The sequence below is a fragment of the Zootermopsis nevadensis genome, unplaced genomic scaffold (assembly GCF_977971745.1).
Source record: "Zootermopsis nevadensis isolate Lab colony 2312 unplaced genomic scaffold, Znev_1.0 Znev_ptg000010l, whole genome shotgun sequence".
Classification (NCBI taxonomy): Eukaryota; Metazoa; Arthropoda; class Insecta; order Blattodea; family Termopsidae; genus Zootermopsis; species Zootermopsis nevadensis.
The window spans coordinates 6,451,428-6,473,995 of NW_028259142.1; the positions used below are offsets into that span (position 1 = coordinate 6,451,428).

General features: G+C 36.6%; 2 protein-coding genes across 6 annotated transcripts in view; one reads left to right on the top strand and one right to left on the bottom strand.

Moving 5' to 3' along the window:
• Positions 1 to 22,568, top strand: part of LOC110835981 (folliculin-interacting protein 2) — a 490,121-nt gene that overhangs the window by 371,808 nt on the left and 95,745 nt on the right. For all 5 annotated transcript variants that reach the window (XM_087346352.1, XM_087346354.1, XM_087346353.1 and 2 more), the window contains one exon: positions 7,018 to 7,107. The gene's annotated coding sequence lies outside the window, so the exon portion shown is untranslated. The remainder of the gene's footprint in view (positions 1 to 7,017; positions 7,108 to 22,568) is intronic.
• LOC110835971 (endocuticle structural glycoprotein SgAbd-9) lies at positions 1,430 to 13,203 on the bottom strand. Its single transcript, XM_022076721.2, has 3 exons — positions 13,064 to 13,203; positions 9,573 to 9,748; positions 1,430 to 2,976 (listed from the first exon to the last, which is right to left on the bottom strand). Exons 1-3 carry the CDS (start codon positions 13,070 to 13,072, stop codon positions 2,712 to 2,714), a joined length of 450 nt encoding a protein of 149 aa, XP_021932413.1. The 5' UTR covers positions 13,073 to 13,203; the 3' UTR covers positions 1,430 to 2,711.

Below are 22,568 nucleotides of genomic sequence, written 5' to 3' on the forward strand. Positions count from 1 at the left end.
TAACGAAATATTTATAGTGACACTTCATATCGATTTGATAGAATTAACGCTGTTTATAAAGTATCTTTAAATAAGCTAAGAATCATTATCGATTTTCGAAGTTCTCGCTGTCTAGGAGATTTTGAGGCAAAAGTTCTCATTTATTAAATACGTATCGGGCTACCAGTCGTGTACGGTGTTAAAGGTATTCTGAGGACATGGACAAAAATGGTTCTCGAAACGTTGTTGTGTTCTTCGTTAAGCCACCTTACATGACTGGTAGCCCGAGAAGGCTCTCCACTTATCGAAGGCTATTTCCCAGGAATAAAGCTGTCGGAAAAAAAGATCACCATTCCCTCGATTTAGCGCCAAAGTAACATTTACCGCCACTCCCCCGTGCATCGTAATGGCGTAGTGCCACATACAATTGACTTGTGTTTTATTAATGGGCTCATGCTGGAATCCACGTGATTTTAAACCCGAAAATTAAAAAAGTTTATCCCGAAAATATTTTATATTAAATATGACTTGACAGAAGATGATAATAATTTGAATGATTTTGTACCTGTTTTAATTCTCGTATTATAGAACATTTAAAATAAAATGTTATTGTTCATGATAATTCTGGAAGAGAATGGAAATCTAAACTCTAAGAAAGATTAAATAATATGTGAACATTTTAGCAAGAAGTTCCTCTTATAAAACCTACCTTAACATTGTAGTTGCTTTAGTTTTACAAGTCTTGTATCGTTAATGCTGAACTTATGTAATGAAGGCTACAGTAACCGAAAACAATTAAACTAAATTTAGCTCATGGGTCAGCTTGCCGGACTCGTGGATACATTCTTATACAATAGAATCCTTCTCGATTCAGAATTTGTTTAATTTTTGCAATTGTAAATGCGTTACAGATTATGATGATGATAATGATAGCTGGTAGTGGTGGTAATATTAGTGTCTGTAGCAGTAGCAGTAGTCGGCGTTCATTTTGAGGGGAGACGTGTTATTCCACTTCCATTGATATTGGTTCGCATTAAATCTACCTGCAGACAGTACGTACAACCTAACTCCATTAATTCAGGAGTTGTCACTCTGAAACTGAAAGTTAAATATACAACTTATTCAGGAGCCATGTTATTTTATATCCTACAAGAACGTACATTAAGTTAGTTGCATAATTTCCGTATTAATATACGTAATTTTAGTATCCAGTATTAAGAGGCGCTGGTGTCGTTTCACCATACAAATTTCTGTGCCCACCGTGCTATTGTAATCTCTTGTAGGGAACTGAAAGTTACAAGGTTCGGGTGGGGTATATTTTCAGAACATTCACACCAATTTCCTTGAAAATCGGTCCACCTGTTCAGAAGACAGAATGAGTAATGCAACATTTATACTGCATCTGTTAGAAAATAAAATGACGTAATGGTATTCCAGTCCGCTGATGGTATATGATTTGTATGCGATCTTTATTAGTATATGCACTTGTATTAAATATTACAGCATTAAATAATATAAAACAGTTATAAAAACACGATTACAAAGTGTAAGTTACAAAGACAAGTTAGTAGAATCTTATGTACATAATTGAGTATTGTTCGTACAGTAATATGTTACAAAAAGTTATAAAATATAAATATTTTAATGTCCATTTTTCCTGAAAAGAAAGAAGTTTCGTTGTTTATTATTTAACGAAATTCCACACCATAAAATGTTAAGGAACTCCATCAGTTGTTAATTAATAGAAATTATCTGGGTTCTAAAATGATTCATGTCGTAAATTGACTCTTTTAAATATTACGACCTGAGTATTTGTTTCTTATAATTCATATATATTCAGTATTCTAATTAACTTGGGCTCCTTAATATGGGAAACAGTAAGAGTCTATTATAACTCTGCATGAAACAATTCAATTTGTTCCTTCGAATTGCAATGATAATCAGAAAATGGTAACAATTTAGACAATCACGTGAACAGAACATGTTCCTGTACATTGTTATTCTTATGTACGTTGTCTCCTGTCTACATAGTATCGAAAGAAGTATCGATTTACAGACCGTGGAGGTCTAATTTCTTCAAAATAAAAATTTAACTTTTTGAAATCAAGTTCTCCGCAGGCCGAATGCCAACAAGAAACGCAATTGATCAATGTTTTGCAGCGCATCGATAGGTAAGGGCATTATTTTCAAAACTGAGAACAGAAAATAATTTAATATTTAGCAGCGGATTTCAGTGCATTGTACGACACGTGTTTGCCGTTAACTTGCAGATTCTTCGTGGACGTTAATGAACATTGAAGCATGTTAGTTTTCTCTGCCTCTAAAAGATCTCGTCTTTCGAATATTAATTAGTGTTTCTCAAACTGTGATACGCGTGCGGTTCCGACGTGCGAGCACACTAAGGCTGTTACGCTGGCTCTGTAATAAAACCAGTCTCGCATTTTATATTTTAAAACTTTCTGAAAGTCTGTGTTGAAATCATATTTGTTCTTGAATAATTTATATCACTCTGTTTACGAGAAAAAAGTTTTAATTTATCGGTAACTGATTTGTTTGAGACATAATGGTTTGTAGAACAAAGTACAAGTCTTAATGTAGCAGGTCCGAAGTATATGAAACCGGATTACAACGCAAAACACGTTCCAGAACTTCAGACATCGACTTATATCTAGAGTTTTCAAAATAAACGAGATCCCTTCCAGTGTTTCGTATGACATAGCAGGTCGCCGACCCTAGAATTTGTTGGCGAAGAAAGGTGGGGGAGAGCCGAATCTGGCCTCCTCGACCTGTCGTTGGACAGCCTTGATTATGGCCGGGTGTATATTCGGGCCGACGGGCTGGTAGCCGAAACTGTCGGCCACGTAGTTGACACTGACTGGGGTTCCGTCGGGCGCTGTGTAGAGGTAGGATCCCTGGACAGCAGTTCCTTCCACCGGAGTACCAGTGTTCTCGATGGCGCCTACCTCGTGACGCTCACTGCCGTCTCCTGTCACATAACTACAAGAAAACACGACCATTCCAAGTGATTAAGGTCTGTCTAGGTGAACTTTTCAGTTTATCACGGCGATGAGTTTAAAGACCACTGTATTCTATGATGTTGCGCCGTGTAGTCTACTTAAAATTGATATAGGATTTGAGACTTTCGTGGCGAGTACAGTCAATAAAATTTTCTCGGGCAATCAGCCGCGTCAACTGCGTCGCATCAGAACGCTAATGATGGGGACAGATTTGGTTCCCGAAACGTCGGTTTACTACGGTAACCAGTTGACGCGGCTGATTGCCCGAGAATATTTTATTTATTTAAAATTGATCGGCATTCAGAGGTCTCTACTGCCCTCACCATCTTCTCTCATAATGCACAGTAAAACTTCAAGTCTAGTTAACCCAACCGCATAGCCAGTGGTAAATTAGACGAGGCGTGGAGCTAACCCCTTATCTCCTTCTAGTGTCGAGGTCATGAAAGGATAAAGCTATACCTCCATTTCCCACAAACCTTCATGGCGTTAGGTAAGTGGAAAAATTTAATTACCTTAAGTACATTTTAGACGTTATAGCAAGGTACGTGTATCGAGTGCATTATAACATCAACAACGCAGTAAATAAAAATAAAAAATTTTCTCGGAAAAGTCGTGTTTAAAACGGCTCAGGGAAAAACCCAGCCGAGGGCATTTTTTAAATTAAAGAGCCTGTAAACGTAGCTAACCACTCACCACCGTCTGATTCTGAGGTTAAGAACTCTTAAAGCCTTTATCTACACGCCCCACACACGCCATCATAACATTGTTCTCAAGAACAAGAATAGCTTCACTTATGCATTTTTAAATTTATATATATTGTCCTGAATACTCATAAGAACCAATATTTATAATGTAGAAGTAACGAATTTTCTTTCTGAAAGGAATCAGATTTACTGCAAAGATGAATTTCTAATATAAAACGGTGGTCTAGCGGTCAGAACACTAGCCTTGTAAGCCTGGGGTCCCGGGTTCAATTCCCGGTGGTGCTCAAATTTATAACTTGTGTTGGGCAAGGCCGTGGTCTAGGCATCACGGAGTTTTCCTCCGGGGGCTTCCCCGGTTTCTCCGTGGCATCCCAACAATTACTCCACTCACACACAGAAGAAGGCAATGGCAAACCACTTCTGATCATCTCTGCCAAAAATGTATATATGTATGAGCAGGTCCCTGACAACCTGAAGAGGTTGGAAGGATACTGTTCATAATATATGGACCTGTCGTCAGACAGAACACTACAAATAAAACATAGTTGAAATCCCGGAGCACCGCCTATTCTGTTTGATATTTTCGTGGTTTTCCACAGTCACAACAGTCGAGTTCGATAAACAAGTCACGAGTGCGTGTTACCCTACTGTTTCCTTATTCAACATTTGTATTCGTCACCAGAAGTAATTCCTCAGTTTGATACAACATCGTTAAATACGATACTTTACGTGTACGGTCCCTCTCTTCAGATGTTGGGGATTATCTTTCATTTGTGGTCTGTGAAACGACGCTATCATAAACACAGGCTGTATGGAATCAAATGACTTGATTATTGATTAATAATAAATTGGATAAGGCTGTAGAAGAAAGCTACCGTGATTTGATTTAAGGTTCAATCCTTTGATTTACCATGAGAGTCTGAGAAAAACCACAAAACTTAAAGAGGTCTCTATATCTAAATTTGAACCCCGAACCTCCCGGGCGGATCAAAATCGGTTTGAGAAGCATTTGACTGTTACATGAATGAAGTCGGGAAAAGGCACAAAAAGGATGACAAACTGGTGGTATAGAAAATATCATTAGAAAGGGGATAAGGTGAAATTAGAAGGAATTACATGACATTTCACCTATTATTTTGATTAATATAGAATCGAAAATACTCTTCTGTTATCGGGTAACACGTTTTCGTGCTCACTTGAATATAAACCCGCGAGATGAGGAAGAAATCACGGAAGGAATTTATGACAATGCAACAAACTTACCGAACACCACAGACAGACAGACAGACAGACAGAAAACTAGCCGGGCGTGTAACTCACCACTGACCTCTATCCAGCACCGAGTTCCATAAGTCTTCACGGCATAGTGGTTGATTAAGCACAGGGATAAACTGCGACTTTGCCTCATATTCCTTTACATAACCTCATTTATGCTCCGAAGATTATCTTCTTATAAATTAAACAACCGTCAGCGTTTTCGAGTGGTCAGAAATCTTGCTTCGTATTCGAAAGGACCCGGGTACGTATTTTGGTCCAGAAACATTCTATACTGATTGAGATTCCCGTTAAGTAAATTCTGGATAATAAATTAAATTATATAACGACCATTTCCTTACACGTCATATCAAATTTATTATTCCCGAGCATCTTATTCGACGTTAAATATTGTGCTTGAAAGTGTTGTTAAATACACCGAAAAACAGCATGAAGATTAGCATATAAGTGACTTGCAGGCGTAATACATAAAAACAGCCATTTTAAGTGTGATACCTGCTGATATGACCACACGCGTTCATTAGTGATGCCTTGATTTTACTCTGAAGTAGCAAATTCTTGTGCTACAGGAAAGTATCATATAAATGAACAGACAGAGTCTAGCAGAGATATTGCGCAATATGGCAGACTTTTCAATCATTAATTTAAAAGTATACTTCGTTATTCGAGGATGGTTACATCACGAGACTACCAAATGAAAACGCATTCTCAGACTTCTCACGCCCACCTAACCTCTAATTGGCCTCTGCCACGTCTATCCGGCCAGATAATAACAGTCCAGGAAGTTCTAAAGTCCATTTACACTCAAATGTTAACTAGAGCGTATCAGTCTGTCTGTCTTGAATTTTTAAGCTTTCGAAGTAACAATGTATTCTGCTTGCTTTCACAGGTACATAGTAATTTAAATGTGCGAGATTAAAGTGTTACATTTATCAGAGGTGAAAAAATATGATAAATTGTACTTTTAAAACCTTTTAAAACACTTTCGTACGACTACATAAAGCAAACCAAGTAATTTATTAACATTTTCACGTAGGACAGATCAATAATCTGAATACAATCTATATTAACTTTTTAGAACACATTGGTAACTTATATTAACAGCCTACTTTTTACAATGAGTAACTCTGAATTTTCCCCACAGAATGTATTTATGGGTTTATTTGATTGTCGGAATAAACAGCGTTGATTTCCTTAAACAGCATTAAACAACTGATCTCGGTGATATAAACGCGTTGTGTTCTCTTTGAGGTAGGAACTGGAGTTGAAATATTATTTAGATGAACTTTGTGTTTAAAGCGGTTAAAATATATTATCTTATTAAAATACTCGCGTGTAGATGCACTAAATTTTTAACAAAATGGGAGAGTATCGATACTTCACGCAAGGAATCTGTCATATGTTCAGATCTTTACTTCAGTGGCCTGCACGTTGATTAGCATGTTGTATGTTTCTCTTCATAACAATAATATTAACTCAAATTTCTTCTTTTGGCATATTTTATTTTCCTTGCTACAAATTTCGGAATTTCTGGCTTCGAATCTCGACCCTGATTACAGCCAATGTGGTTGTACTTGATGATTTTAGTACTGCCTTCAAGCTGATAGTGAAATACTACCCCAAATGAAAAGGAGTAATTCGTTATCTGTTAAATAACTATCGTTTAACACTTTATAAAGCAAAAAGTTTAGAAAACGTCGTTAAATAATCGGTTTTCAAGTACAGTACTGCATAAGTAAAATAGAATCGATCTTCGATCACCTTCATAATCTTTATCAGCAGAAAGATCTTCTGATTGCATTTTGCCATGTGAAAGACATAATCTCTTTTTTTAACAACGCTTTTGTCAAATGCATGTTCCAGTCACTACCCAATTTATCCAACGAAATTAAATTGCGACCTGCTTGATGTATGTAACCGGTCTGATCCTGCTTACTAACGTACTTATTCTACATTGTGCTTTTCAGAGTAGTAAATTTGTGTACTTAAATATATATTCTATTTATTTGTTTATTTAAGTTCATATGTTTCCTTTGGTGCAGGAATTTGATGATGTGTCCGTACAAAGAATTCAGCTTGCAGATCGCTGATAAAGAACGCCCCGTAATACAGAATCATCCGGATTTGTTGCGGTAAGTTTTAATACCGAGACATGTATCTTGGGAAAGGGAAGGTCCGTGGTGAGACAAAAACTTAATCAACTTGACTACGAAGTCAGACTTGGCGGTCAGAGATGAAACCCATAACTTAGTAACTGCGCGTATGATAATGTGTTGCTTGGTCAGGACTGTAGCACACCTCGTGGAAAGATTGTAAGTCAAATGGAGGAATGGTAGGTTATGTTTAACAAGGGAAGACTGATACCTCAGAGAGAAACCTGTTGTATTTCCACCTCGTCCTCCACGAGTCTCACTTGAAGTTACCCAGGATTAACCCGTTCTTCCCCTGTGAGAAGCGAGAGTATTAAAATTATATAAGTGTTTTGCAGTATTCTAGATCCATTGGTTTTATAATTTGTTCTCCATCAGCCTGATTCACAACGTAATTGTTTTATCTCAACGGAGGGTGGACCGTCAAATTTTAATTGCTATAAAATTCACACCATTAAATTTGTGTTACTAGACAAATTTAAACCCCTTATTTTTGAATGTATTTGTTACTTAAATTTTTGTGGTATCTTCCCAACCTCACTGGTGAAATTCAGTTGAGTAATGGATTGATTTGAGTGAGAATCAGCTACACTTTATATTGTCAGCTGTCAACGCATTGAATACAAACAGAGGCCTTCTGAGTTCTTTTCACGTTTATAGCGAGAACGCATTGTTATATGGTCATGTCCGCCCCATCGTCTCCTCTCCTAGGCCCAAATATCCTACTCAAACACCTGCAATCTTTGTTCCTTCCTCAGAGTGAGATACCATGTTTCGCACCCATACAAAACAACAGACAAAATTACTGTTTTGTGTATTGTAATCTTCAGGTTCTTATAAATCAGACGGGAAGACAAAATATTTTGAAATGAGAAGTAGCAAGCATTTATTATAGGAATTTATGACTCTGTATAACCATCGTTAACTGATATAAGAATAAAATATTGTGGTGTGTAGAGTCTACACATAATAATAATAATAATAATGTTACTAGACTGTACTTTTGTACCAATTAAGCGTAGTAACCAAAGAACTGTTAATGTTTTGTTCCTATTATACCAAATTTGGTAGCGCTTAAAATGCTTCTGCTAATAGACGACAATTCGTAATCCATAATTTAGTAGATTCCGTAGTTTACATAATAATATACTTCGAGCTGCAGTCAAATTCACGCACGACTCCCTTGTTTGAAATTAATTGTACATCGTCTAAAATGTGAAATTACCAGTTACATAATCCATTTGTTCTCTGTCTGCTCACGGTCTGGCATATACGTTATAGTCCAATACCTCCATATAGTCTACAAACCTGTTCAGTATTTATTTAAATTTTGTGTGTACATGCATTTGAAACTGTGTTCTTGTCAAACTTTTCTTATTTGTTTAATTGAACTTCAAAGTGTGGTTTTTAATAAATGTTATGTGTGAGGTCCTGAGTTTGAATTCTACCCGGGAAACGGTTGTAAACCGTAATATATTGTGGATGTGTTACTAGATCAGACACAAATTGAATGTTGATATCGGATAGGAAATTACAAGACACGTGTAACGAAGATCACTAACACATCTAGCATGAATGGGTTAGCCGCTGCAGATCTGTAAATGATTTTATTCAGTGAAAGAAAAATTTATATTATTTTAACTCAATCATCGCCCTGATGACGGAGGCAGTATGACCTCTGAAACGGTGGTAAACATCTACCATACTACACAGCGCAACAACCCAGAAGACAGAAATCTTCATACTCACCGCTGTGAAAATCTCAAATCATACAACAATTTTAATATTATCCGACTAAGATATATGTGATGCTGAGCAGTCACACCTATCTAATGCCGAGGTTGAGAATGGTAGGAGATCTCCCCCTGAGCTCCTACATGGCGCGTAACGAGAAGGCTTTAAACCAAGATGTATAATCTATTTTACCACATACATACTAAATGTCGTGACCAACTCTGTTACATTGAGTTGGTTTTTTTATCAGAATAATATTGAAATGTGCAAAGTATGAGTTGAGGTTCTCGTGGCGCCATCTTAAGATGGCTGCCTTCTAGGGTACATACCCTTGTAGTGCTTAAACCCTCATCACCAGCCTAATAATCATCAACATCATGGTGGCGACAGTAAGCTTATTTGAAATCAATAAAATCTTCTCGGGCGATCAGAACCCCGATGATGGGGACAGAGACCGTCCCTGAAACGTCGGTTTTATTGTTTAACCATTTAACGGGGCTGATCGCCTGTGAAGATTTTATTGAGTTACGTCGCCGTGAAAATTTCAAATCTTATCTGAAATGTCGTTGAATATTTACCAGACTTATTATTATTATTTAGTGTTCTGTCTTACGACAGGTCCATTGCTATGCCCAAAAAGAGCTCTCCAGTTTTCCACACGATATTAAATCCCGTAAGACACGCATCTTCCAGTAGAAGTTTCTTCAACTTACTTGAAATTGTACGAGTTGTCAACAGGGTTCAGGTCGAAGTTTTCGCTGATAATGGGAATGTAACCCTGAGGCGTAAGGGGCAGGAACCTCGGAGAATAGTTTCTTCCTGGAAGGGGGACCTGTGGTGCAGTCAATGCGACGCCATTCAGCGCCATCAGCACTGCAGCGGCCACCAACTGAATTAAAAAATTTACAATATTAGTCTTTATTCTCCCTGTTGAAGTTGCTCGTGTTTGCTGGATCTGATTGTATTTTCATTGGATACGATTTTCCAAGAAAATTAACTTATGATCAGTCAGATCTTGGAGCCTCGTTCGTGTTAAATGCCTACTATATACATACGTGAAAGTATAGTAGATTCCGGTCAGTTGGGCCGTCGGTTAATCGGGCAGCCTTTTATTTGTGACAAATCTTACAGAAAAAACCTTTTTAACTCTTTACGTAGAACTTCGCATAATTGGGGCAGACGCTTAATTGGGCCAAAGTGTTCTAATCCCGACGTGGTCTAGCGGCTAGAACGCTGGCCTTGTAATCCTGGGTCTCGGGTTCGATTCCCGGCGGTGTCCGAATTTATAACTTGTGTTGGGCAAGGCCGTGGCCTAGGCATCACGGAGTTTTCCTACGGGGGCTTCCCCGGTTTCTCCGTGGCATCCCAACAATTACTCCATTCACACACAGAAGAAGGCAATGGCAAACCACTTCTGGATCATCTGCCAAGAACGTATATGAACAGGTCCCAGTCCGAGAAAAGGATGGAAGGATCCTGTTCATATGGACCTGTCGTCAGACAGAACACTAAATAAAATAATAAAAAATAAAATAAAATATGTAAGAAGTCTGATTCACTTGTGACTTAAAATGTTGGGCTTACCACAAGCCCTTCTTTTAATATTATAGATGTTTTATTCATAATAGACGTCACACGATCTGTCGTAATCTAATTTCCTAACCTGCTTATAAAATATAAATGAACCTAAGAAAACAAGCAAGTAAACTTCTAACGAGTCTTTAAAATTATTGAAAAGGACACTACTGAGATTTCACTAATAAAGTTCAATTCAAATGTCACTTCCTTATTTCGGCTGGGCCTTCACCAAGAGCTGCAAGGTTTTTCCAGTGCAACTCCATAAGACAATAAAATCCACTTAGCCTACCTTCAGTACAGCAGTTCCTGCCGGGAGCACGGAAATGAGAGTTACGTTTAACTTTATCAGTGAACGCACTGTGTATGTCTTTCTATAGGTTTGACAATACATTTAGAAACAAATCTAAACATTGCCAATACCTAAGAAGAAAAATTATAACTTATTATCGGGTTGAGTTGCTTTTTAAAATTACAGTTGTCACTAAACAAATTTATAGTCTAATAAATTTTGCTTTGTGAGGAAATATGGTGGATCTGTGTACGTAAGCTAAGCGGAGACATTGTAATTAACTTAATTTACAAAATAATTTTCTCCTGATTGTGACGTACCGTTTGCCTAGCTTTAGTGACGGCGTACACGCATATTACCACACCTGCTTGTCATATGGGGCATTTTGTAAATAAATGAGTGTTTAATTGGAGACTAATGCAATTTTATGCACTTGAATTTACAAATGTGGGGAAAAAGTTCATTTAACAATGGAATCACGTTCTTTCTCAATTGCAAACTTCCTGTATCATACCAAAGTCCCAAACTAAAATTGCGTGCCGTAGAACATATATGTTAAAGCGGCGGATAATTTGACCAAGGGTATGATGTTAGCAAATTTGACTTATTCTGAAGAGTACTTTATACCAAAAATCAGGTGTATTTTGCAGTAGTAACGTTTCTTTAGCAGCATTGCGCTCAGATATAGGAAACTAATTCATTAATTAGGGAACAAATATTCTTCTTCTGTTATGCGCTTAACTCGTTAGCAAAATATTAATTATATGAATTAACTGTTTATTATAGGCCTATGCCTGTGCTCAGATTAAAATGTTTGTAATCCTAACATATTTGTATAATACAGTATAGAGGAACCAGGCCGACAGTAAATTATTAATGTTCTCCCTTATCGACGAATTGTATGAGCATGATTTAAGCGTTATAATTCTTTCATTCAAGATTTGGGTGCAAAATTAAATATAATTAATACGATACATTCAGAAAATAAGAAGATGTGAAATATTATTTCTGTCTTAAGTGAATAGACAGATATCATATAGGATTTGAGACTTTCGCGGCGAGTACAATCAATAAAATCCTCTCGGGCAATCAGCCGCGTTAACTGGTTACCGTAGTAAACCAGTTAACGCGGCTGATTGCCCGAGAAGATTTTATAGATAGATATCATGTTCGGAAATTTTATACAAAGCTTTTAATGCTTAATATAGTATGTTTATTGAAAAATGATCAGTTGCTTCGAATAGACTGAGTTTGTTTATCGCAATGCATCTTGAGAGAGAGGAATATTGTGTCATGGAGAAACTGCATTTGAAAATCTGTAATATGTTTATGGAATTTAGCAACATAAACTTTTAATATGAAACACCCTTCCTTTTGAATGACACACATTACGTACTTTCAGAATGCTTATGACCTTGTTTTTTTGTCTTTCTACGAACGGACATGTTTCATAAACATTTTCTCGTTTAATTTGTAATTGTGCGTTTCATAACACACAAACAAGGAGGAAATTACCAAACTAAAAGATATACAGTAGATTCCAGTTAATTGGGCCATCGGGTAATCGGGGCAGCCGCTTAATTGGGCAAACGAGTTCTAGACCCGATGTGTCCCAATTAACCGGAATCCACTGTATTTCCAATTTTCATTCCTCCGATTACAAACAATATTTTACCGGCCCATAATGCAAATAGTACGTACTTTGAATTTCATGTTTATGCCATTAAATTGTATAAATTATTTGCATATAAAACCCAAATTAATAAAAACTTAGCGATAGGGTTGATTATTTAATTGTCCTGGGTTCGTTATTTTATAATGGTTTTTGATGTTTTGTTACCACGTATGCAAAGCAACTAATAATTAAAACCTAAAGGTTTTCCTTCCATCTTGAAAAAGTTGATTTGTTATCTACCTTTATAAAATGCATATTAATAATCAGTCAAAACAAAATACATTTTACATCTGTGCGTAATTTAATAGTCAAATTTTAGTCACATACTGTAATAATAAGGGGCAGAAAATATTTAACAGCCTTTGTTACTTCAAATCCACAATCGAATATTTCCGTCTTTTAGAACAATATTCATCGGATATAATGTTAAGGATTAATGAAAGTAGTAAAACAAATTTATTACACTTTCACTAAAATCAGTTGTAGATTGTTTTTCTGTGGGTTATATTTGACTCATTTTAATCTACAATTTCACAGCCTGAAGGCACTGTGTAATAACACTTTTTTGTGTATGGCCTAACATTATCAAAAATAAATATTTCACATCAATTCTTAAAATTTACTAAAAGTACATTAATATAAATTTAACATTTTACACTTACCATATTCATGATTGAACTGTTCTAAAATATATTTCGAACACAGAATATTTTAAACGTCGTTTCCTACGTGATCTTCAAAACGAATCTGTTACAATTGACACGTATCCTGGGTATTTATAACAGAAAGCAGGGCAAATTAATATGGTTGTATAAACGCATTAGGGAATCCTTTTATTTTGTAATACTTGCCCCTACCCAGTCTCCCCCCTCTATTTTAGACGTTTGCAGAGAGAAGGAAATAATTATACGAGTTAACTTCCATGTTTCATGACCGCCGTATCAGGATCGCATCTTCTGAGTAGAGTGGGAGCTGTAAAGAGGGGAGTATGAGAAAATATATATCCATGGAACAGTTTCCCCTAATTTGTAGGCTACTGCCCTACATCTCCGTTACAGTCATTGAGTACATACTCACATTACTACAATTATTTTCCATTGTGTCACCTCCCACGTAGTAACCAATATGCGTGGTTCTGGGTTCGCTGATTACAGATGTCAGTCATCTCATCACTTTGCCTATGGGCAGGTTTACCAACATTGCAGCTCGTCTAGGTAGCAATTCACTTCCCGTTTCATTACTGTTAAATAAAACGCAGCTGTAACAGGCACTTCGATGTCCATCAGTCAGTTGTTCTACCTCATATAGTTTACGTTTTGAATGGCCGATTTTCTTCTAGAGCGTAACGGACGTCTCGTTTATTTTCATAAGATTTCCTACTCGAACCTTAGGAACTATAATTAGAGGTTCTTCACGATTTCTCAGTACTTAAGACTTAAGTATACATAAACAGTTGCAATATCCTATTCTGTCTTTATGACACTGTGTGGACATGTCAGTAAAATAGGATTGATTTTTTTTAAATTTATCGACACTGTTTCAATTTGTGCCTTTATTCAGCATAAAATATAATGGGAAGTTGATGTTAAATAGTAAATAAGTTAAGAATTTAGAGGTACGTGTTGGATTTGAGTTAGTGTCCTGATGACGAAGACAGCAGGGACCTCTAAAACGTTGGTAAACTTCTACCAGACTACTCAGTGCTACAACCGAGCAGGCAGCCAACTTAGCTGGATGTTATTTGCATAATTTAGTCTTGATAGGAGATATAGCTGTGTCTTATCGTAATTGAAAATCGTTTCAATCATAAAAGAGTGTTGCTGTTTTCGAGCGTGGAGTCGAGAGGGAGAGTCCAACGATCCTTCCACAGAGAGGCTCTGATTCACAACGAACAAGTTAGTTTCGCGGCTGCGCTGTCTAGAGAACATCACTGCGGACATCATGCATCGAAGATAAAACACTACGTATATTTCTAGATTTGCCAGGTGGCCGGTTAGGGATGAGGCCTGTAGTTATTTTAGTTTAATCCAGCGATAAAATTGTTACGATCAGGCCAGTTTTAATTATTCATACTGAGTTTGACCTAATGCGGGAGGTTGATGTTTTATATAGCCCATTAAATGTCTAATAAGAAAACTAAAAAGGAAATATGATGGGGAAAAAATTAGTGAATTCGTAATCTATTATTGAGACACACTAACTGACTTTGTTTTAATACATAGCTGTTTAGTAAATAATTAAAGTTCCTGATATATTATTTAACGCCACTATATCATCTCGATTGGTTATATAGCGTATGTTAAGAAACTGTACGATACAGATTTGAATAACGTTTTCCGATATTACGCTACATTGCATAAACATTGTAAAGAGCTGAGTTTTTTTTATTTATCGGAAATTTTTCGCAGCTGTGTAGATACAGTTAAGAAACTACTTCAAAATTGTATCTCAGCAGTCGAAATGTATTTCCGTCAAAGCTGAAACACTTGCAGAAATTAAATTATTGTTATATTGTGATCCTAGAAAGGTTGGAGAGAAAAGTAGTCCCTGCCAAATTTAATTTGTTAGTCCGTAATCTGCGCGAAAAAACTGACAAATAACAAAAAAATTGTTGACAAGATGGCGTGGCCAGGTCAAAGTTACTGTTCGTATAAACCCAAACTGGTCACGAAATAGTCGCGCTTCTCCACCACTAGTTTGGATTTGTCTTACTTGGTTAGGGGGCCAAGGCTGAATGTTACTGAAATTTAATCTGTTTTGGCTATTTTTCTATCAGACTTTCTTGGACTGAATTTATTATATATATACCGTCTGACTGTTAAAATCAAAATTAATCCGAATTAACACCGACATACATTTCGTAGAATACAGTTGATCCACAATATGTTTCGCTTGCATTCACATGAGTGGCATATACTGTTTTACAGCTTATCACAAATAAGCCCGTTTCATGTTAACAATTCTATGACTAGCATCATGATATAGATGTCTTCCAAAATTTTTGATTAACAGAATATTTCTGAGAGATTTTTAAAATGTAATTATTCTCCACATAATATGCTGATTTGTGCTCTCAATTTATCCTGACGTTAATTAACGATAAGACGATAAATATGTAAGAGGAATTGTGATGGGTTGGGGAGAAAACGGGAGTGGCCTATTTCAAAGCATTTCACCCGTATTTGCTTCGAATGGAAGGCTAAAATCGAACTAAATCAAGATATCAGCAAGTATCTGAAACCGGGTACCTGTATTTGAACTTCGACACAGTGCAACTCCCGGACAGCCACTGAAAAGCGTTCGACGGTGTGGACATATCCAACCATGTGAATACGTGTTGTAAGAATGGACAGAAAAGGAGAACCCACATCTGTAACAGAGATGTCGCAATAAACCCCTTAGACCGTTTTGCAATTAAGTAAAAATTAAAGAAATTATGTTTATAGTTCACCTAGTTCTATAACATTTTATTTTATTTTGAATTTGCAAAATATTGTTTTCTTGTGGTTATTCTAAATGAAAACATATATAGTAGCAAGAGTTAAAAACAATGTGTGATGGCAGTTAGCGTTCAAAGAAACATGTATCCAAAGATCAAATATTCCAAAGTTGTAATGAATTTGCACTTTTTTAATATGTTTTATTCATAGAAAAATACCTTTAGCATGACACCTCCAGTCTGTAATCTATGAGTTCCAACTAAATCACTACGAAGTTTGTTGTGCTGACAGCAAACTTGTTGAACTTAACAGCACAGGAATGTAACTTACAGCAAATATCACTTCTGTGTTATCGTTCTGTTTCAAGTGTAAGCGAATAAACATCCTACGTAATAACTCTCATTTAAGAGTGAGTTACGACATAACGGAACTGTTTATCTGAGATATGTATGTGTTGATTTATTAATGCATTTGATGAATTCCGATTCGTAGTCGCCATTTCACCCTGTCCATCCATTGTCTTTCTTCCTTTCATCTCCCGACCAGTTTATCCTAGATTCCAATCATCCATCTGTTATCAACTACCTAGGATACGTAGGTCGGTATGTATGTATATACACTCCACACACAAACACCTGCGAACTGAATGAAGCCTACCTCTGTCTGAAGTCCTCACAATATATCTGCATAATTTATTCTCTCGGAACTAATTTTAATTTTAGACGGGCCATAAAACGTACCTACTCTTAAACCCTGACAGTTTTAAATGAATAGAAGCTAAATGTTCTGATAATCTAAAACATTTGCTGTAATTAACCTCGATTAGGTCTACTTCTTACTACTGATATTGAAATAATATAAAATCAACTGTGAGACCTATACAGGAATGGAAAGTTGTAAACGTTGGAGTACAGCGGCCTTGCAATGGTGTTCTATAGCCACATCACGTAAGCCACTGTATCACTAATGTGACCCGAGGTCTCTTGCCTAACCCTGTAGAAAAAAACGCGACACACATGCACGGGCCCATAAGGCGTTCTTCACTCACGCCGCACCGTAAAGAACGCCAATAAACGGATATCATGTTTCCCGGAAGGCAGCAGAAGACACAAGAAGTGTAATCTGTGCCAAGTTTAATGCATGAGTTCTAGAATATATGCCGCTAGAAGGAAATGCAATCTAGATGAAACTAAACAAGTGAGCGTGATAGTAGGAGGTGGATTAAACTGGCTGAAGATTACGCTAAGAGATGGCTTTTCATATCACGAAGAATGAGATGGCGGGACAAGAGGTGTGCACCGGGTGTTGGTTTGGAAGCCTGGGGGGAAGAGACCACTGGGGAGACCTAGACGTAGATGGGAGGATAATGTCAGGCGGGATCTATGGGAGGTAGGAGTTGAGGGAGACTGGATTTTGTTGGCCCAGGACAGGGTCCGGTGGAGGGCTTTGGTTAATTCGGTGATGAACCTTCGGGTTCTGTAAGCCATCTTGTTAGTTAGGTAGTTAGTTAGATGGGCTTTCGTATAGGCGGTGTTGAGCCCCCGGGTTCTGACACCAGATGATCATTTAATTCGTTTGTTGTCGCGGTTAATTATTGAAGTTACAACTACTTTTCTCTATAACTTATTGCGAATTTCCTTACAAAAATTGTGTGTAGTCTACTTTAAAATATATGTAACGGATAAACTTCGTATTATAATCTGATGTGTGTGGTAAAAAGGGATGGCTACTAGTCACATATGTTACAGGATGTCACTTATGTGTAACAAATTATCGATTTCATTCCTTCGTCGCCATGGTAACCATAGATCTTTCTACTAGACTTTACCTGTTTAGGCCTTTGTTGTGTCCTTTTTGGAAAAAGGATTCTCAGTTTCCCAGATATACAATTTATGTTAATTGTGTACACCACTTATTTATTTTAAGGTAAGCTTGCGAACACGCCATGGTAGTCCTAGATTCTCTGAGATCACCGTTCCAAATTTATCAGCGATCCAAGTATCGAAGCTGATGTTTCCACAAGGCAGTGGAAGAATATCCATCCCCCTCGGTGGACAAGTGGCAGTGGGCTGGTCACTCACTACTCACAAATGCGCACTTCAAAGACTAAGAAACCTCCGAAGAGAGGTGGCCAAGACCGGAAGAAATACGAGGTGCGATCGGAAAGTTTCAAGACTGCGCCTATAAAAAAAACCGTACACTTATCTCAGGTATTAAATTCATCCATCACCCTCGAAGTAGTTCCCCCTGGGAGTGAACACAACGATTCCAGCGCCGCTGCCAAGCCTGGAAGCATCCCTGGAAATCTTTCTTTGTCAGCCTGTCAAGCACCATCTGCGATTCTGCCTGAATCTCTTCTATCGTCTCAAATCTCCTTCCCTTTAGCTGAATTTTCATCTTTGGGAAGAGGAAGAAGTCACACGGAGCTAAATCCGGCGAATAAGGAGGGTGCGGGATGACGGCCATGGTGTTTGAGGCCAAAAAAGTGGAAGAATATTAATCGGAAACGTCATACACAAAATGCATAGCAAATCCAGGTATTTTGTTGTTTTGTCGATGTCACTGTCGGCGTCTCTTTCAGACGATCACAGTAACACAAGGCCGAATAAATGTAAATACGTCGTCAATCGGGAAAAGATGACGAGTCTCAAACAGAAAAAGTTATTTGTATTTGCTACTCCAAATAATCTACCCATAAACCATTGTAACACAGCTTTAAATTACCCTATATATTACATATTATTTAAATAATAGTTGGTTATTCACCTTATTGCTTTATATAAGGACAAAGGCTATGTGAAATTAACAAATCATCACATTCAATTCACTTGCCTTAGAGTTAGAATTCATTCCTTTCGAGCGAGTACTTAAGCAGTGCTTTGCTGGAATAAACTTATTACATTTAAAAGTGTTCACTGATCTTTAACATTCTTAAAAGTTCAGTTCCGTAGTATTGGAAATCAATCTATCATGCGATAATGTAGCAGCCATTAGCAGCACAAATGGTTCCCGAGGGTGGTACTACTTTCTGCGGAACTTTTCCATGTATCTTTCTGCCATTTTGTTCTTTGATAAAAAATTATTTCCCCTCATGAAACCTTTCGGCAGATCCCACAATTTCTTAGTTCCGTATTTTGCCGCCGTAGTTTACGCAGTATATGCGCTTGATGGTTTAAACAATGTAAGCCTTCTGTGTTACTGATTCGTTCTCCTATTATTGTTTTAATAAAATGTAAAATCGGTTTTGTATTATTTTGATGTATTTATAGATTATTTGCTTTGAGAATTGTCCAATCGTTTAAAATGTCCCGAAGGTGTTCAACTGATGATGACATTTTATGAAGTTTTATCACCGCTTACATATTCTGATTCTGAAAATGGTAATAGTGTTACGGTGTTGAGTGAAGCCGAGGCTGGGTGTGTTGTGCGTCATGAAGCAAGTGCTGAAAACATAGAAATGAATCTGAATACGTAGATTAAAATACTTGTAATGAAAGAGGTGACATTTGTTGGCAAATATCTATCTTACCAGTAACCTATTGGAAAATATTTTTCTTGTAATTCCACTAACATTACGAGTTGTTAGATCAGAATATTGTGTGAAAAGTACGATTTGACGTTTACCCTGCGGTGAGTTTTAAGATGGCTGTCTTCAGTAATTGGAACAGTGAAAACCCCGGTTGATATTCCAATACAAATCAAATTAATCAGTGTGCCAGGATGCTGGATAACTGTCATGTCCGTGTCCCTACTATGGAGACACCCATTAAAAACAAAATATGAGATAAATTATATATCTTAAATCAAATGTTTATTTTCTTCTAATTGGCTTAAGGCTAGTACCTCTTATTTCTTCATGACATTTTAAATGAAAGTTAAGTGCAAGTGTTCCACGCTCTCACTTGGCTCATGTGCTATTGTTTCTGACCTCACATGGAAGTGGAGTACACTCCTCATAAGGCAATGATGATAACAAGTAACATCACTCGTGTTCTGACCTCACACGCTCTTCGTGCCTTAACATCACACTGTCATTATATTCAACATACTTTGCTACAGTACGCAATGTCCCTCTCTCTATCTTGCACTAATTTTTATCCCAATTTTGTCCTTCCCTTGTTACAGTCCTGTAAGTTACGACATCTTTTGATGCCATCATGCCTGTCTTGGCCCCACCCTCATATCTTTTAAACAAAAGTCGTGATCTTCATGAAATTCGGTAATAACGTTACTGGACGCCGCATAATAGTCTGCCATCAACATTATCAACATGGTGGCCATGCGAATGTCTAAGGTTTTAATGACAGTGATGTCAATACTAACGTAGAATCATGAAATATTGTTTGCGATATGGCAGTCACGCGATTTTTTATGCCGATATCTGATGGAACTATTGGATATGTAGAGTGTGAAGTTTTTAAGAAGATTGGATTATAAACTTACAAAAAGTTTTATTATAAAACATTATTTTAAATTTTAATAATTACGAATATGGTGACGTTGCAAAGACTTGGTGATATTTTGGACCATTTTTATGCAGTGGGAAGGGGCTGTAATAAACGCTGATACGTATAAATAATAAAACATAGTTATTGTTAACATTGCCATATTATTTGAAGTGTACGCAGTACATCAGATGTCGTAAATTTTTCGTAATTTATTTTCAATGGGATGGGAACTTATGTGCTCACGTGTTCGCATCTGCCTGTCTCTTTATCTAAATTAATTAGCTAACTAACGAGCACCTCATTAACTGTCTAGTACAGTGTGGGATAGCGTTCATTCATCATTTGTATGATACACTAGCCAACCGCTGTTTATTCAAATTTATTCAAAGAAATTCGAATTGAATGACAAGTGTATGTTATTATTCAGAAACATTATAACAATGTTAATTCTTCTAAATATCACCCGTCAGACGTTGTCCATCAACACTGATTCACTCGATTCGTAACACTTCATTACTCCCAGTAGCATGGAAGGTGTTACAACATTAATTTCTTCAAATATTTACTGCTCGGCAATCGATGAAAACTTTAAGGACTGTCGGCTTGTGATTTCTGTCTACAGAACTATTTGTAAAGGAAAATGTTTCAGACTATTTCGGCAGACGTAAGTAATCTCAAACAGAGAATTTCTAAAGAAATTAATGCCACATCACCGGCCATTTTATTTCAAATCTAAAACTTCTTGACGATGGTGAAGAGTCAATTGAATAAAAATTTCCTTGGATATTATCCATCGTCTAGTAAATATAAAACGTAAAAAACGACGTTTCGGAGATGGGACTCGTTTTTTACGTTTTATATTTACTAGACGATGGATAATATCCAAGGAAATTTTTATTAAATTGGCCATTTTATTGCTCGTAATGGAAAGTTATAAATCGGTTTTTTAGACTTGATGGACAACTGGCGGTTGTTATTTGTAAGAAGTAACTTTGTTATAATGCTCCTCTATAATGGCAAACTCTTTTATTTCAATTCACATTACCTTGAATAAATTTAAATAAACTATCGTAGACTAGTGTATCTTTAAAATGATTAATGAACACTCTCTCACTCTATACAATAATTACAGCTCTCAAATGTGGCAGACGCTAAATCCAATGTCATCCAACAGAACGTGTTTCCCACTCATTTGCTCCAACATCATGCATCTAACTCCGCTTTTAAATATTTATCAGCAGAATTCCCTAATATTATTCTTGCATTTTTATTCTTTTCCGAACATTGTTATTTGTTATTTATAGACGAACGTATTAGTCATTGTAAACTACAAAGTTTCTTGTTATACAATTTTCTACATTTTTTCACTTATTTAATCGCCTAAATGCACATTGAAATTAGTGAGAGTTGAGGTACCGAAATCAAAATGTCACTGCGCAGGACTTGATATTGTTATACATTCAGTTGCTGTAGCAATCATAGTAAAGAATCTTCTTCACTTCGTCTTTTAATTCTGTCACGATTTTGGAATAACTTCAGAGAAGTTTGCCAGACAAGAGATAATTTTAGGGTATGATCTTGCGAGAGATAATGATAACATCTGCTAATTGTTACTTTCTCCAACATGGCATAAACAAATATCTCGATTTAATTTCACGTTATGTAGCCCAATTTTTAATGCAAACTGCTTATATTTGAAGTGTGTAATAATATCGACCTGAATTAGCCTAGCGATTGAGACTTCATTTCTAAATGAAGAATTTGTGCAGGAATATATCAGTCCATAAAAAGTAAAAACTTTAAGTAGTGTACAGTGTCTGCAGTTAAAAACGTAATTTTAATATTTATTTATATTTAGTGTTTGAATTAATGCTGACAGTGCTCAGTGCCACTCTTTATTTGTCATTTTAATTATATTCAACGTCGCCTGTTCCGACCCCATTCTTTGTGAATGATTTTCCAATTTTTCTCCCTGAAAGTCTGTTAGTCTAGCATCATTTATAAATTTCTTTGTATTTTCATTTTTGTCACGTGTTCTAAATATTTTTGTTTGCATTTTTTTTATTTCCTGCATTTTATCTGTTGTCTTGTATGGTTGTGAAACATGGTCTCTTACCTTTAAGGAAGAACTTAGATTACAAGTGTTTGATAACAGGGTGCTTAGGAGGACATTTGGACCTAAGAAGGTTTAAATAAGTGGGGAATTTAGAATATTACATTACGAGGACCTGCGTTAATTGTACGGTTCACCTAGCATAGTGAGGATAGTGAAATCTAGG